This window comes from Montipora foliosa, chromosome 11 (assembly GCF_036669935.1).
Source record: "Montipora foliosa isolate CH-2021 chromosome 11, ASM3666993v2, whole genome shotgun sequence".
NCBI lineage: Eukaryota > Metazoa > Cnidaria > Anthozoa > Scleractinia > Acroporidae > Montipora > Montipora foliosa.
In genome coordinates, this window is record NC_090879.1 from 1069604 (window position 1) to 1087103 (window position 17500).

At 40.3% G+C, this 17500-nt stretch overlaps 1 protein-coding gene and 1 long non-coding RNA gene across 2 annotated transcripts in view; both read left to right on the top strand.

The window, feature by feature from the left end:
* Positions 1-67: 67 nt before the first annotated feature.
* LOC137977613 (uncharacterized) lies at positions 68-692 on the top strand. Its single transcript, XR_011117847.1, has 3 exons — positions 68-132; positions 349-408; positions 657-692. It is a non-coding gene; the product is annotated as an uncharacterized lncRNA (long non-coding RNA).
* Positions 693-16159: 15467 nt separating this feature from the next.
* The window catches only part of LOC137975054 (uncharacterized), a 5546-nt gene continuing 4205 nt past the window's right edge, over positions 16160-17500 (top strand). Inside the window, exons 1-2 of the mRNA XM_068822091.1 lie at positions 16160-16785; positions 16967-17060. Of these exons, the coding sequence (XP_068678192.1) occupies positions 16279-16785; positions 16967-17060 (601 nt within the window). The 5' untranslated portion in view covers positions 16160-16278. The remainder of the gene's footprint in view (positions 16786-16966; positions 17061-17500) is intronic.

The following is a 17500-nucleotide window of genomic DNA, read 5'->3' on the forward strand; positions in this document are numbered from 1 at the left end:
GTTTTAGAGTATTTATTGCGCAACGGGTACAAATTGATAAAAATTCATGGAGCAAAACCTTGTGTATTCCAGGTCGTCCGCGAAGTTCAGATGAGGATGATGCCACATTGCGTATGCCAAAAAGAACCAAAAGTAAGTCAAGCTACTGACAAAAGATTACACAATAACTGCTCATAAATAGTTCGCATATGGTGGAAATCAAACACTTTGCTGAGCAAATTAATATGTAATGCAAACAACAGTCCTGTATGACCTTTAGACAAAATATGTATTTTTCAATTGCTAGCAAAATAATGGCAAGGCGAATATAGCCCCATGTCCTAGACATCTTGACCATTTACATTACAGGTCCACGGGTAAGCTCAAATGGAAAGAGAGCTCTAGAGCAGACGCCGACTTCCCACATAAGTAAGTTAATAAAAACTACAGTTAAATCTGGCCGCCACATTAGCCAAAAACAAAAACACGATAAAATCTTCGAGGTTTGATAAATTTTATTGGAAATTAAGCTTGATAATCGAAATCACGCAATTAAGAAGTTTACCCATAAAACTAAAGCAAATAATTGCTAACAGAGACCCAAACCCTCTCTGTCTTAGACTTATTATGACGAAATATATTATGGCTCTTTTAATAACTTGACATGCGTATTTTAGGTCCTGATTCCTCCAAAGGTAAAAAGAAAGTCTCAACAAGTGTTACAGAACCGAGGAGTAAGAAAAGTAAGCTTAGTAAAGATTGTGTGGAAAAAAGGCAAAAATCCTTAGTTTATACGCTTACATTACACCCCGATTGCTTTTGAGTGAATAAAGAGACATTTCTCCTATTATGTGAATACTATGGCATATAAGACAGACATCTCCCGTGTTAAAAACGTCACCAAAGAAGCATACGTATAGCCAACCACACAACGGAGTCACTACTAAATTTCTTTCAGATTTTCAACACGACCTCACAAAATGGAAATACCCTATGGACCCAAAACAGAACTGTTATGTTTATAACAAAACTTATGGGTAACGAACCACTTTTAGACAGTCCTGACCACTCGAGTAAACGGCCTTTTAGACCAAAAGAAAGTGATATAAACTAGTTTTGGCGAATCAATTGACTTAAACGTCGTTGTAATTACTGTACAGCTATTGACAAGATCATGTTTTCGTCAATCACTCAATCTCCGTTCTGTTTTCAGGCCTGGTGGAGAAAAGACCGTGGACCTCCGAGGAAAAGAAGGCAGTGCTGAGTCAACTGGGGAGGTACATTACTTCAGGAGTAGTACCTGGGAAAGATGCTTGTGACGAATGCATCCGCAAAAGTCAAGGGGCACTAAGCAAACGTGGATGGACAGCCATCAAATTTTTTGTAAAAAATGAGATCCACAGGAGGAAGCGAATGATTGAAAAAAAAGACTCTTGATACTGCGTTGACGTTTCATGTGAACAGACCAACGGCATTAAAATATGTATACATTTAAAATTCAAACTAATTGGGAACTATTTAAATTCTAACTGCTACAGATTTTGTCCTCGGTTGTAGGTAATCCCCATGGACAATTGTTAAAAAAATTAGTGGTAAAAAGCTAAGGATCCTCGCTTGGTTGAAAGCAGAGCAGGTTTCATGAGAGATCTACAAGTTAAACAATGTCTGCTCACATAGGTCTTCAAAATATCTTGTCTTCAGAAAACGTTGAATGAGTGATAATACCGTTAACCATTGAAACGCGTAATGAAATTTCATTAACAGCGAAAATAAATTTTGTCTTTACTTTGACTAATCAGATCGGATTCCTTCGGGTTTTACCATACATTCTTATAACAGTATGGCTTCCTCAATTTCAAGGGTGAGGGTGCGTTCAGGAAGGGTATTACCTTGGAAGCTACGATTGGGTTGCTACGAAATTTTGCAAAAGGTGAATTATTAAAAAGACGGACAATCGAATACATTAACACTGTTAATTATAAGATGCCGTCAATCATTCATATCTTTGACGCAAAGGCAGATACTTAGACGAAACAGTAAGCTATAAATTGAGAAGTTCTTCTTGTAAGCACCAGTCTCAGCACAGAAGGCCAGGGGCGGATCCAGGATTTTTCTTAGGAGGGAGTGACGTTTTTTTTTTTGCAGAATACCAGTTGTATTAGAAGGCCGCAGGTCATCTCCCCCTAGATCTTCCCCTGAAGGCTGTATTTTTTTGCCAACAAACTGACTTTAAAAAGTGTTAGCTGAGCAGCCGTAATTGAAACAAAGAGCTAAAACAGCTAGCATGATTGTATATGTATAACTAGCTTCGTCGGTTCAAGGGGTCCATCAGCCTGTTTTCTAGTTTAAACGGTTACGGTATAGGTAGCATGGTATAGCTTGAGTGCTGCTTTTGTTAGTGTGGTGTGTCAAATCTAGAACCAAAAGACTGTGTATGAAGATAGAGTTCTAACTAATGTATGTAAAATTACATTCGGCATATAGTGAGCATCAAATTTATAGCTGAAACTATGCCAGAAAATCAGAATTTTCTGCGCCGCTCAATTCTAGGTCAGTACTCTCTTAGTAAGAGCTTGATACGGAATAAGCTCCCACGTGGATTTAAGGATTTTAGAAATGTATTAGAACAGTGCTGAAATTGCTTAGTTAGAAGTGCGAAAAAAGCACCCGTACCCTCCTTGCATCTCAAGCGATACTAATGTAAATTGGTCAGTTTGCTCTCTTGTACTGCGCAAGAGTTGAAGAATTCGTGAAGGCGCCATCTTACTCATCTAAGGGGAAGCAACATTACTAACCGCCTTCATTCCCCTTTTAGAGCGTAAAATATTGTTGTTCAAGTTTCTATTTCAATTATGGTACTTTGGCCAAAAATAAATTGTTCCACTATTACCGTTGCACTAATTCATAATTGTTTCCATTTTTGACATTGAAAAAGGCTCAAACGTTCTTAGTTTTAACCGTAACACTTACTGTTGATCATTTGAGAGATTAAGAATGACGTTTACGGCAAACGGCACAAATGGCCATGCGTCTATGTTTACCCTATTTTTTTTCATTTTCCGCTCTCTTTTCACAGTTTCTCAGTGAAGTTGAGTTCTGTCCTATCACCAACACCTTGCAGAATTATCGTGCACTATTCTCATCTGTGAAAAAAGTTTTTAAAGAAAACATAAACGCGTATCTCACGTTTCCCGTTTGTCGTAAACAAGATTCCAAATATCTTTAATTTGTAAATGCGGTTATTTCCTCGAATAAGCGCCAGATCCCCATGGCCAAAGTAGCAAATAAGCCTAACCCTCTCCACTTGTGTTACATTGTAGGACATTATAAGGAAAGCCTGTTTCCATTTTCACTTTTGTAACCTTGTCAACTCCAACTATACCTGCATTGTAATACAAAAACAGTCCCTAGACGACAGCTTAAGTGATTTTCGCATATTGCTATCTCCACGGGCTTGCGCTTGCACTCATTCGTTGTGTTTTTCCTCCTTTCGTTACATAAATTTAGCCAGAATAAGGTCTGTCCAGTTGTTGTAAGAAAAAACTTAAAGTTAGCCCGCGGCGCCTATTCGAGGATTTGCAGTATGTACGTAACGCGAAAGGAACCCGTCTGTTATGGGAAAAACCACTAAGCTGTAGATTTCTTTGTGCTCATAACTTGCAATTGAAAATAGTTTTAAAAATATGTCTAATTCGAGACATACGTTATTTATGAAAAGGAAAAATGTTACAAGCACCAGTTTGAAGGAAAAAAGGAAACGTTACAATAAACATTTGTTCAAACGTGGTTTATTGTATGTAGGCGTCAAATGTTTGCCATTAACAGCCCATCGAAAGGCCTTCGTAAGGAACTGAAAACTATCAAACCACACCACCCTTCGCACAGGTCTTGCATCGTCAAATTAACTACTTTGATTCCTTAATTAAATAATTGGGCAGGAAAGCCCTAACAAAAAAGTTACGTACACCTTGCCCATAATTTCTTCCCTATTGAGCACGGTTTTCCACATACCAAACTCCCTGTTGGAAGGAACGAAGAATTTAGCATCAGTGCGACTCTATCCTGTCTTTTGCAAAGTTTACTGACTCATTTTTTGCAATTGAGCGCTGATCTGAATGCAAAGGTGATCGAAACGTCGATTATGAAAGGCTCGGTCCTTGTAAAACATCTCAATTTAAGCTAAATAGCACAACATGGTGGGTTCCTTTTTGAAGCCACGTAGTTAGGGTGAAAACGATAATGTAACTCAGGGCAAGTGTTAGCTTCACTGCTGTATGAAATCGGTCGGTCTCTGTAATGTAGGTGTGAAGCAAACCCTGAGAGGTTGGATTTTTTGGTCCTCGTAAACCAGTGTGTATATTCTACCAATGGTTTAATTTGGCGTTGTCCCCGAAATAAAGATAGATTTTGAAAGGTCATTGCCAAGTGTGCAATCAGACATGACACTGTTCTGATAGCATGCTTATTTCGGTTGGTCCTCGTAACGTTGGTTCCCACCTTGGTCCGCGTAAACCACAGAAGGTAAGTATGTGTGTGTGTGTGTGTGTGTGTGTGTGTGTGTGTGTGTGTGTGTGTGTGTGTGTATGTATGTATGTATGTATGTATGTATGTATGTATGTATGTAAGGCTAAATACCGTTGCTGCTTCCCCCTCAATCTTAATGAACGGTACTCGGGTGAAACAGGTTGCAACTACAAAATCACTTGGTATAACAATTGACGACAAACTCATCTGGAATTGCCACATTGAAAAACTAACCAAAAACATCGCTTCTGGAATCAGTGCCATGAAACGTGTTAAGTCTATGTTAGACACCTGGTTTCTCCGGCGACCTTACATCTTATAAACGAAGCTTTGATACAACCTCACTTTGACTAATGTAGTAGTGTTTGGGGAACTTGTGGGGTTACTTAACAAGACAAGCTGCAAAAATTGCAGAATAGAGCAGCCAGCGTTTTAACCTTCTCTAATTAAGACTTTAATGCTGGCCAATTGCTGGAAATCCTGGCGTGGAAAACCTTGATCACCAGCGAAACATACAAAAGGCCACCATGGTATTCAAATTCCTACATGGGTTAACTCCGGACTATTTAACATCGAATTTTTCTGAACGAAAAACAAGCTACAATTTGAGGGACTCAAACAACAAACTTAATGTTAGATTGCCACGCACAAATTACTTAAAGAACAGTTTTAGTTATAGTGGCGCCACACTGTGGAATCGTCTTCCTTATGAGGCTAGGTGCGCGGAATCCCTCAGGTCGTTCAAACGCGAAATCAGCAAAGCTCTATAAGGCACGGCATTCACGGAAAGTAGCTTTTTAATATAGTGTAGTTTATGGTTATAGTTGAGCAGTTTTAGTTTTGATCTTTCTGTAAATAGCTGATGAATTGCCCGTGGTTAAATAAAGTTTCATTCAAAGCAGCCATTGTGTGAGGAGGAACGTTGCGTGACCACACAAAGAACGGATGCGAAGGAGACTACGTTCTATAAGGACTTCTCAGACTATTTGCGCCTGTGGCGATTTAGTTTGATCATTTTGGAAAAAAATTCAAAAAATTCTGAACCGGAAGAGGGTAGCCTGCTCGCAGGCTAGGAAGATGAGGAATGGGGAAAAATCGTTGCCGAGACCCGGAAATATTCAGAGTTCATTTGAGTCCTTCATATTTGAACCAGGGACCTTCACATCAACTGCGCTATCTCGGAAAGATAACATAGAGTGTGATTGAGGGCCATTCTAATCGCACTGAGCTAAAGAAGAGGCTGTCCGTCTCATGCCTTGAAAAAGAGGAACCGATGTATAGAGACTTCTCAGCCTATTTGCAGTTGTGGCGATTTCCTTTGTGATGATTTTGGGGGGAATTGAAAAAATTGTGAACCCAGAAGATGAGGAGACCGAGACCCGGGATTTTGCAGAGGTCATTCGAGTCCTCCGTATTTGAACCAGGGACCTTAGATCTTCACTCTGACGCTCTCCCAACTGAGCTATCGTGGCAAGAAGACACTGAGCGCGAATGAGGGCCACCCTAATCGCACCGAGCTAAAAACCACGCTGCCCGATTGAGGCGTTGCAAGGGAAGAACCGATGTATAAGGACCGTCTCGGACTCTTCTCTTCTTAGCGATTTCCTGTGTGATGATTTTGGGGGAAAATTGCAAAAAATATGATAACCCAGAAGATGTGGAATAATTGAGAAAAAAATTGTTGCCGAGACCTGGGAATTTTCAGAGCTCATTTGAGCCTTCCGTTTTTGAACCAGGTATCTTCAGATCTTCAATCTGACGCTCTCCCAACTGCGCTTTCTCGGCAAGATGATATGAAGTGGGAATGAGGGCCACCCTTGTATGGGTTTATAGCCCTTAAGTTGAGTGCATGATGAAGGTAGGGAGGTGTTATTGCCAATATGCCAAGTGGTGGGAGCATCTAAATCGGACTAGATCACGGTGGATCATAGGTTCAAATCCCATCAGGGGCTAGGATTTTTCGGAGTTTCCAGTTCATGCACAATATCTTTCAAATATTTATTCAGGGCTGTCAATGAGGGAAGGTAGCCGGCCAAAACAGCTGGCTACTTTCACCTCATTCTATCACTAGTCAAGACGAAAAATTCTTACACGGAATATACGACATATTTTACGAAGATTAAACAAGAGAAATCACGAAAAAATCATTCGTGCGAATGGTGTGAAACGCCTGGAACTGAATGGTTTCCAGTCCTGCGCCTAATCCGACGAAACTACATGGCGTCCAAGCCAAAAATAGAACGTTTTTCCTTCTTCAACAGAGATCCCAACCCTCCCGTTCTGGGTGGAAACCTCCCATTTTCGGCGAATATTTCCAGGCTCCCGTTTTTGCTTAATATTCTCCCGGTTTTTGAAACTCTTCCTATCCAAGGAAAGATCATGTTTTTCTTGTTTAACCAGTCTTTTTAGCACAATTCTTTCTGGTTTCTCTGTTATTAAAATGAGCTTGAAATATTGTCAATAAAGGAAGCGCAAAGCTTGACCAAACTCCTGTCCATTTTTATTTTTATGCTATATTCATCATGCAAGCAAATATTATCAAAAAAAGTGAAATGAGGACCAATAGCCTTAGCATTTACTGCCTATTAAAAACTCAACTTTGTCTATTTTCCATTGACTGTGAACTAAAAATGCAGGAAATGGCATCTTAGAGGCCGTATTTTGAACATTTTCCCGGGGGAGCATGCCCTCAGGGTCCCCTTGAGGCTTGCGCCCGTGGTGCTCATGGGAGCAGCTGCGCCGCTCGCTACGCCGCTCCAAAGCCCTCCCTTGTTTGAGCTGACAGAGTTGGAATTTCTGCCTCAGTCAAGTGGGCAAAGCTCACTTTCATGGCCACCTCAGTATTTTGAATTATAAGCCTTCTACTTTCAAACGACAGAGGTCGTATCTACAGAGGAGTATGTCGGCAGCAAAGTAAAGGAGTGGATCAGTGAAGTAACTTTACTAGCAGAGTTTGCAACCTCTGAACCGCAAGCTTGCCATGCAGCTTTTACATTCGGGCTAAGGCATAAGTGGACTTACTTCATGAGCAGGGCTGTCACTAATTTTTGAAGTAGACGGGGTGATTAATTGAGGACCCTGCCGGATATTGAAGATCTCTTGGAACCACTCGAGCGTGCTATCTCAGATGTCCTCATACCGTCACTAACAGAACATAACTGCTCAGTGACTGAACGAAAACTGCTAGCACTTCCTGCCCGTATGGGAGGCCTGGGAATGACAAACCCATCTGAAAGTGCGGAGTCAGAGTATTCAGCATCCATCAGGATGAGCGCTCCACTTGTTGATAACACTGCACGAAAAAACGGATTTACACCAAATTTGCACAGAGCAAATATATAACAAACATATATTTACTCTAGAGCAAACCTGTAGCAAACATGGTAAATGCCGCATTTGCTAATATATTCACACAGGTGTGAAAATATGGTGCAAATGTGGCATTTACCACGTTTGCTACAGGTTTGCTCTAGAGTAAACATATGTTTGCATTATATTTGCGTAGTGCAAATTTGGTGAAAATCCATTTTTTCGTGCAGTGTAAGATAATGGCGCAATCCCATGGGACCCCAGATGATGCAGAGGTGCGAAGGCTGATGTATGCTGTTCGAAAAGAAAAAGATGTTGATCTGAAGGGGAAGCTAGAGGAGCTGAAGGTCTCTCTCCCAGTAAGGACACAAAGAGCCGTAGACCTGGCATGCGAAAAGGGCGCCTCTAGTTGGCTTACTGCAATTCCACTGAAAGACTTGAATTTTGACCTAAGCAAGCGGGAATTTCGTTATGCACTGAGGCTACGCTATGACTGGCCCATTCCCTATAGCCCATCTGTATGCGTATGCGGCTGCAGCTTTACCGTGGACCACGCCATGATATGCCAGCGAGGCGGCCTAATCATACAACGTCATAACGAGATACGTGACCTGGAGGCGGAGCTACTAGATATGGTTTGCTATGACGTAGCAATTGAGCCCACCTTACAACCCCTTTCCGGGGAGGAGCTCAACAGGAGAGCAAACAAAGCACCAGATGCCCGTCTCCATGTGCACTGCCGTGGATTCTGGGAGAGACAACGGGCCGCCTTTTTTGAGATACGGGTATGTCACCCGAATGCGGACTCGTATAAAGAGCTTAGCCCCAAACAGATATATAAATTGCACGAAGATGAAAAGAAGCGGAAATATGCATCCAGAATAATAGAAGTCGAGAATGGCACTTTTACGCCCTTGGTTTTCACCACAACAGGAGGTACCATTCCAGACTTGCCGAGCTCATCTCTTCAAAGAAGCAGGAGGACTATGCAACAACAATCGCATGGATTCGAACGAAAGTGTCCTTCGGCATCCTGCGGACTGCCCTAGTTTGTTTGAGGGGAACAAGGTCACGGAGAAGAAAGACAAATATACAGGAGAATGACTTAGAAGTAGAGAAGGGGCTTGTTGGACTGACATAATAATTTATCAACGACAGGCCTTCTGATATGGTGCGATTAAAAATGCAAATTATGCCATTTTTTCAGGGCAGATTGTGCGATTAGAAAGGCCAATTATGCGATAAATAATGTAAATTATGCGATTTTTTCCTCAGCAATTTTAAGCTTGTTTTATAAGGTTTCAGGTTAAGAAAAACACTTTTTTGCTGCCCTAAAGACATTTTGAACACAAAGGAACAGTAATTATGTATCTCGATCGACATTAGTTGGGATAAAAAAAAGAGGTCTTCTGCACTACCGGTGCACCACGTTAAAAGTTGAAAGGACACAGCTAACATGCCAAATGAATGATTAAGGTGCTTGTCAACCACGAACTTCCGAAGATGGTCAATCACAATAGGGCCATACCCCCATTTATACGAGAGAAAATAAGCCGCGGCTTTCTCTGGCCGCGGCTTACAGAAGACTCGAATGTTCACCCCGTATAAATGGTACAAAATCTACGTTCACGTCTTTTTCAAGCCGCGGCTTATATTGACCTGGGAATATATATTCGTATAAATAGTTCCTTTTGCGTATTTTGTACACCGTGGCCAGAGTAAGCCGCGGCTTATTTTCTCTCGTATAAGCGGCCCTAATATTGCACGAGGAGAAAAACATCAGTCCATCGTCCACGTAGAGCGTACCTGTGAGATACTTCTTGCTCGATCGTGAGCTTCCAGATTGGGCGGAAGGTGGGAACTTCCTTCTTCGTCGAAGAAAAAGCGAGCGTTTTCGCAACAAACTTATCCATGAGTAAGTTTTTATCAGTTTTCAACGAAAGAAACTACATTTTGCCGAAAAACTTATAACTTCGCTTATTTTTCACAAATCTCTTCTCTAAGAGAAGGCAACTGTGTCATCATTTCAGTGGTGTGTACATAAGGGCGTGTTTGTGTTGCACCAATAGAAGGAGACTCGTACCAGGTCCCCGATATGCAAATTCGAATGTTTACGAAATAGAAGGTGACAAAGGTTTTTTTAGCCTTTTTCCAAGATAAATCATCTTAAAAATGGCGTATTTATGCAGGAATTACTGAGAAACGTGTTGATTTATGTTTCATTTTAAGAATTTTGTGCGTCCTTTTGTGAATTATGCGATTTTTCGTGAATTGTGCGATCGGATGCGATTTGAGGTCGACTGTGCGAAATCGCACCATCGCGTAATATCAGAAGGCCTTTAACGAATGTTCTATGCTTTCGCCTGACTGATTTTTCTCTTTGATACATAAGACTTTTTATGTACAATACGTTTTTAGACCAATATGTTTTAGATCATTATTTTAAATTATTATTATTACTATTATTAGTTAGTTTTTTTATTAGCTTTTTCTTTAGAAATGCTTAATTGTCTTTTTCCAATTTATAAATTATTCACATATCGTAAATAGTTTTCTATCGTGAACATATAATTTAGTTTTTAAAATGTGTAAATAATTTCGATATGTAGTTTAAAATTGTAAATATTTACTAATTGTTTTGATAGTTTTTAAATAATAATAACAATAATAATAATAATAATAATATTAAGGTGACAAGATTAATGTGAAAAGGGTGATGGAGAGAGTTAAGAAGGAAGTCGAGAAGCAGATGGAACAACTGGTGAAAACAAGTCTAATCGACGAGAACCTCATAAAAGCAATCAATCGTAAAGTAATACCCGTGGCTGGATATGTCATGAATGCGTGCAGGTTGCGAAAAGGAGAGATCGATAAGTCAGACAAGGTTGTTAAAACGATACTCAGAAAAGAAGATTCCACAGTAAACAAGGAAGTGATGAGTGGTTGTATGGAAAAAGGGGAGACAGAGGAAGAGGATTAAAAAGCTTCAGGGTGGAAAGGAAAAGGATTGGAACTAATTTTAAGTGTCTAGTCGTTTTAGCACTAACTGGGGACACTGTAAACTGAAATTAACGGATAAGGCAAATCAAGTCAAATGTTGGTTTTTGAGGAGAGGGGTCAGTGTTGTGTTCGCACTGCGAACGACTTCTACTAAACGATAAAAGGAACACTAACTTTATCTAGGTCGTGAAAACTCCAGACTCCAAAAATTTTTATCTTCTTCGAGCAAGAACATTTTTCAGAGATCCCTTAATAATCGCAAAAGAAATCCGGGTAGTGTCGTTGCACTCCAAGTCCAAGTCTCAGTTACTGGTTCCACGGCAATCACCGCACAAGCTCTGGTCTGTTTGCGTTTTCTCTCTTTCTCCACAGGCTCGAACAATTCATTTAGTAGCACTCGTTGATTAGGCAAGCATTGAGAAGATGACCAGCACGGTTCACTCCACCACAAATCGGTGTTGGCCAAGGCTTTTACGGACAATCCACGAGTCTTTTGACTGCTCGGAAGTAATTTGACTTCAGTGGTGGAGCATCACCTTTTCTCAGCAGCGGTACCTCATAACGCTCACCATCAAATTTCATTCCCTTAGAAAACTGTCTAACACACTCTTCTTCCACTAAGGACATATGCGCATCCTCTTTATCTACAGTTTCGATAAATTCACGCCCCCAAAACTGCTTCAGACTGGCCGTGACCGCATCAATGCACACAGATGACAGCATTGACTTACTAGTCTTACAGAGAAGTCTCTCAATAGGCCCTGCTACAATCCATCCTAGCGAAGATTCTACTGCCGTGGGAGCATTAGTGGTTTCCCCTTTCTTGCAATTTCCATTCAAAGATGAGAAGTGAAAGTCTACTCCTATCAAAACATCAACGTTGATCGATCCACGAGGGGATGAATCATCAAGCCTCAAGCTCTTCAGGTGAGGGTATTTCTCTATGCTGATCTTCACTGGTTCCAGTGGTGTGCAGATTTTATCGATGGTGAGGGCTTCCATTCTAACTGGCTTTGAGACGGCTCCATGAATCGAGGTGAGGGAGAAACTGACTCTTTTCATTCTTTTGGTCTGACTGGATTCTCCTCCTAACATGGATACACTAAGGACTTAATGTAAAAAAGTGTTCTCTGGTAAAAAAAATTAAAAAAACGTAAGATTTCGGCTTCTAGACTAAAGCCTTTAAAAACTAAGATGTAAATGCGCGAGATGGAAATAAATACAAATTGGAAGTGTGGAAAAATTGTAACAACGGTAAAAGGGCAAAAATGCACTAATCTAAAAGAATAGAGTATTGTTTTGGTAAAGGCTTGGAGTTATTATCTGCTTCATTAGTGTTAGCAGTTTGCCAAGATTCCAAAGTTTTTCGAACTCGGAGTTTCCTTGCATTGTTGAAGTCAGTAGAGTGAATTCTTTTAGATCAGCGCATTTTCACCGTTTTACCGTTTTTGCAATTTTTTCGCACTTCCATATTGGTATGTATTTCCATCTCGCGCAGTTATATCTTAGTTCTTAAAGGCTTAGTCTGGAAGCCGAAAGCTTATTTTTTTTTTATGATTTTTTAAACAGAGAACGGTTTTTTGCATAAATATGTTTCCAAAACCTGGTTATCCTTATCTATTTTTAATTTTTATGTTTTGTTTCCGAAACACCTTCAATAAATTGGAATTTCCCTAAGCTTCCGGTGTCCGGACAGCTCAGTGCTTTCCTGGGTGTAATTGTTACTGATACCAAAACACCGTGCAACAAAATTGAACTTGGTCCCGGTCGGTAGAGTGTTTTTCAACCGTTTCGTGCACGCAACCTCCGAAGAAGCCTCTCCAGAAAGCAAAATCAGCCAGTTTAGGCGACTTTTCAATTTCTTTCCGTAAACCTTTGTCTGATATGAGGATTGAAATTTACACTAGTACTATCATCCTCGATCTGAGTGGAATTTTGAGTCGATTTGAGCTTTCTGGTGGAATTTACAGCAGCTTATCTTTCTGACTGCTGCATCGGAGTTTCCAACCTTGGGTTAATATGTAGCTACAGATGGGAAACACCGAGGCCCGGTTGGTCAAGAGCCGATTAATTTAACGCTGATCCCAGATTATAAATTAACCAATTTTGAAGGAGTTTCTTTCTCTACTCCCAAATACTGATACTCGGCAAACACTGATGTGTCCCACCTAAGCGGGTTACCCGGCCCGGCTGACCGAGCAACCTGCCTCGTTGGGGTACCCCACCTCTCACGTGAACAGAATCAAGAAAACACTTGAAATTGTATGGAGAGATTGGTTACCCCACCGAGGCGGGGTACCTGACCTACCTGGGGTCCCCCACCTCCATGTGAACAGGCCCTAAAGTTTTTGTTTTTCGAACAATTTCAAACGTCCATTTTGAGTCAATCAATTATTTCCAACGGTTTCCTTTAAGCTCAAGCATGCGCAATAAGACCGGAAACCCACGTTTTGAGGGAAAATAGAGTCCGTTAGTCTCTCCGCGCGCTCGCCCGCTGACCAAAAAGCCTGAGGACTGTGTGTACGAGATTGACCGCACCCTATTTCCGACAAGTAGGGACCTCTCAGACTATTCCCAGCCGCTGTTTCGGGAAATGAGCCAGCGCTCGGGGAGTAAGCGAACTCGAGGAAGCGGTAGAAATCGAGCTCAACTATTCTCTAGTATAGCCGCGCTTGAAGCGTTTTCTTCTTTGTGATACGTAGCCAGAAAATTAGAATGCGAGCAGTCTCTCTTTTGCTCCAAATCGTTGAAACGAACCAACAATTCAAAATGGCTAAAACTGTGGGTCGCAAATACCGCGGGCATTTTTTCGAGCGAAAAGAGAGACTGCAATGGTTTCATATTGCGTTTTGAAACCCTAGTGATTGACAGCTCTCATCATCCTGCCTGCCATGCACATTTGGAAAATATTTTCGCGGGTATCGACAGGCGTTTTGTGGCGATAATTTATATGTAATCTTCGTTCAACATCAAAACGTGAATACCGTGTAGCAATTCTATTTTGCGGGCTTTGATTTTTGCGGTTCAATCCGCAAAATAAAAGTCCCGTAAAAATACCATGCTACACGGTATGGTGATGCGCGATGATTCCACGCCAAAAAAACAGCAGCAAACAAAAAGCCGTCCACGTCGGGTTTTTGCCGTTTACGTACTGAGAGTATGCCAAGCCAAATGTAGCAATATTTAATAGCTCTATTTTGATTCAGTTTAATATTCATTTATTCAATTCAATCTCTGCATTGATTTAATTTCATTCGTATTTATTCAATTTAATTTTTGTATTTATTTAATTCAATTTCTGTGTCTATTCAATTAAATCTGTCTTTAATTTCCATATCCATTCTTTATTCAATTCAACTTTTGTCGCCAACTGATCTGGTAACCTTATCGTTCTTTCCAAAAGATATACATGGGTGAAAACCTCGGAAACATGGCGGTCGGTTCCACTAAACGAACTCTGACTTAGAATTTCCTTAGTCCTTCTTATCACGTGCTGAAAAAAAAAATGAATTCTTTATATCGGAATCTCCTTCCTTATCAATGTGCTCTTCTGTTCCCGCCATCTTTATCATGAGGTCGTTCTGTACCAGTATCATCCTAGCAGCAATTTTACCGCTCGACCAGACCCCAAGATTGAATGATTATGTACGAACATTGAATGGACGTAAGAAATGAAACGAAGGAATGAGGATTAAACTGAATGGATGTACGGAGCGAATTGGCCGAATGTAGACAAGGAATTGAATGGATGCGAACTAAATTGACTCGACACAAAAATTAAAAGACAATTAAAAGTGAAATTGAATACACAAGGATTAGATTGAATGAACACAGAAATTGAATTGATTAAAGATAGATTGAATTGAATGGATTTAGAAATTGAATTGAATAACTGAAGACAGATTGCATTGAATGGACACAGAAATAGAATTGAATTGATACAAAAATTAAATTGTATAAATACGAATGGAATTAAATGAATGCAGAGATTGAATTGATTAAATAAGGACTGAATTGAATAAATAAATATTAAATTGAATCAAAAGAGAGCTATTGAATATTTCTACATTTGGCTTGGCATAGGGGCTTAACAAGTTACAGGTACCCAGACCAAACCTCTCGCTTTGATATGAAATCTGTAAGATACTTAGCCCCTGTGACTTGGAATAATATCCCTGACAGCTTGAATTGCCATCCCTAACAGAAATGTCTTCGTTTTATAACTGAAGCTGGAAATTGACAGACGTCACTCCTTCACCCAAAACCAAGCCTGTTAAGGAGATCAAGACCGAGTATCTCTAAGGTGGCAGAGGACTTTGTCGTCACAGACCACGTAAACCCAGCTGTACTGCGCTCTCTGGACCCAAGTCAGTTTGGTGCGATACCAAAGTCTTCAACAACTTTTGCTCTGTTGGAGATGCTCCACGAGTGATCTAAAGGGACTGATGGGAACGGTTCGACTATCACGACACTCCTGTTTGATTACAAGAAAGCATCTGATTTAATTGACCACGGCATTTTAGTAAGGAAATTATGCGCGCTTGACATCGCACTTAGCGTCATTAATTGGATAATAGACTTCCTATCAGCTCCTCGCTCACAGAGAATCAAACTCTCTGAAGGCTGTGTTTCCGAATGGGACACAGTACCTGCGGGCGTTCCGCAAGGGACTAAACTAGGCCCTTGGCTTTTTTTGATCACGATAAACGATCTAACCGTCAGTAATGCTTCTATTTGGAAATATGTAGATGACACCACAACATCAGAGGTAATAGAGAAAGGACATCATAGTGAGGCTCAAGGTAATAGTTTTACATCAGATTGTATCTTTCTTCCTGTAGTCATAGGAGAGGAGTGCATCAAATTAGTTAAACATGCTTAACTTTTAGGTGTTAACCATCTCTGGTAAATTAACATGGAATGCACATATCACGGAAATTACTAAGAAGGCATCTAAGAGGCTCTATTTTCTTGTTCAACTAAAAAGAGCTCGCGTTTCACAGGAAGATCTATGCCATTTTTACACTACATGCGTGTGCTCCGTCATCGACTATGCTGCGCCAGCTTTCCATCACGCGCTACCAGCCTACCTTTCGCAAGAATTGGAATGCGTTCAGAAAAGGGCAATGCGCATCATAAGTCCTGGTATAGAATATCAGCAAGCTTTAGCGCTTATGAGTTTACCAACGGTTGCGGAGCATCACCACAACATTTGCACGCGCACGTTTGAAAGCATAATGGACGACCCGAATCACAAGTTGAGAAAACTGTTGCCGCCTCTTTATAAGAGCAACTATAATCTGAGGCACGCGCGCACTTTCACTTTGCCGCGTTGCAAGACAAATAGATTTAAGGTGGCTGGTACCAGTTTCCTCGCGCGGGGAGTAAGTCACCTTCGTTGCGTCATGCGTGAGTAACACGCACGATACAGGCGCGAGATTTAAAACCCGAAAAACCAAAACAAACATGGCGGCGTGCGGCTTTTTTCGCGCAAGGACACTTTTGTACTGTTGGAGACGAAATTTTCATTTAAAAGAGACTTTTCCTGCTAGAACAACTTTAGTCAATTCTGTGTATTTAAGAAAAATTGTTTCTGGAATTCAATGTTTCCCAAGTTTCAAAGGCAACTCGATCGATCGTTACGGCCACAGGGAGCGTATAAAGGACTCGCAAAGTGGACATAAATATGAAGAATGGACACACCAACAAAAATCATTTTGCTTGTTCTTCTTCGCAACATTCTATGGGTTGTATTTTGTTTGCTCGACAAATATTGCGTATGCAGGAGATAGAGAAGACGAAAAACCAAACTACGAGTCCAGGCGACACAAAGGATGCTTTGCTTCCAAACGACAAATTCAATCCGTAGCAAATCTGACCAGAGCAAAAAAATGCATAACCCAAGGCAACGAAAATCACCCTGAAGAGGAACAAGACTTTGAACCTCCAAGAAAAATAGAAACGAGGTCACAGGTATGTTGTTTATGCGATAAATATTTATCGTTACGTCGCTAACACTGTGCCAAATGTTGGCTCAAATATTGCAAATTAGCTAGATGGACCATTTCCATTTCCTTCCTGTTACTTTGCCTTTTAGTTTGAAAAATTTAAATATCAGAAAGTAAATGGCTTAGCAAATATATTTTCATTACAGCAACCTAAACATGAGGTTGATATTTGTGGTACAAGACTGATTGAACTTCACGTTCTGCGAAATGACCTGAAATCTTGTTCAAACTGTAAAGAAGGTGAGTGTCTCTTGGTGTCTTCAGAAGTTTCTTGAACCAATAGTAGGGAAGCAAAATTATAGTTTTCTACTTTTAAGAAAAATATCGTTTCATTGTTACCATACAAGTAAAGTACACAAAAATTGTGTACTTAAGTACATCACTAATATGAAGTAAAATTAGTGTAGAATAGAGTAACTTTTGTATTGATGTGAAGGTTGTTGACTCTTCAATTGCTATATAATCCCCAAGTCATGAAAAAAGGAACATTATTTTGTGAAAAATAGTTGAAAATATTACAAGTGATATTTTGATATCGAATTGTTTGTGAATTAAAATCTCAAATATTAGCGATGGAAGATGCTTACTTATCTGTTTGTAATAGTGCCTGGCATTTTTTGAAATTATCTTACATGGGTATGAACAAAATAGTATGGGTAATCAAAAGGTTACAAGTGAAG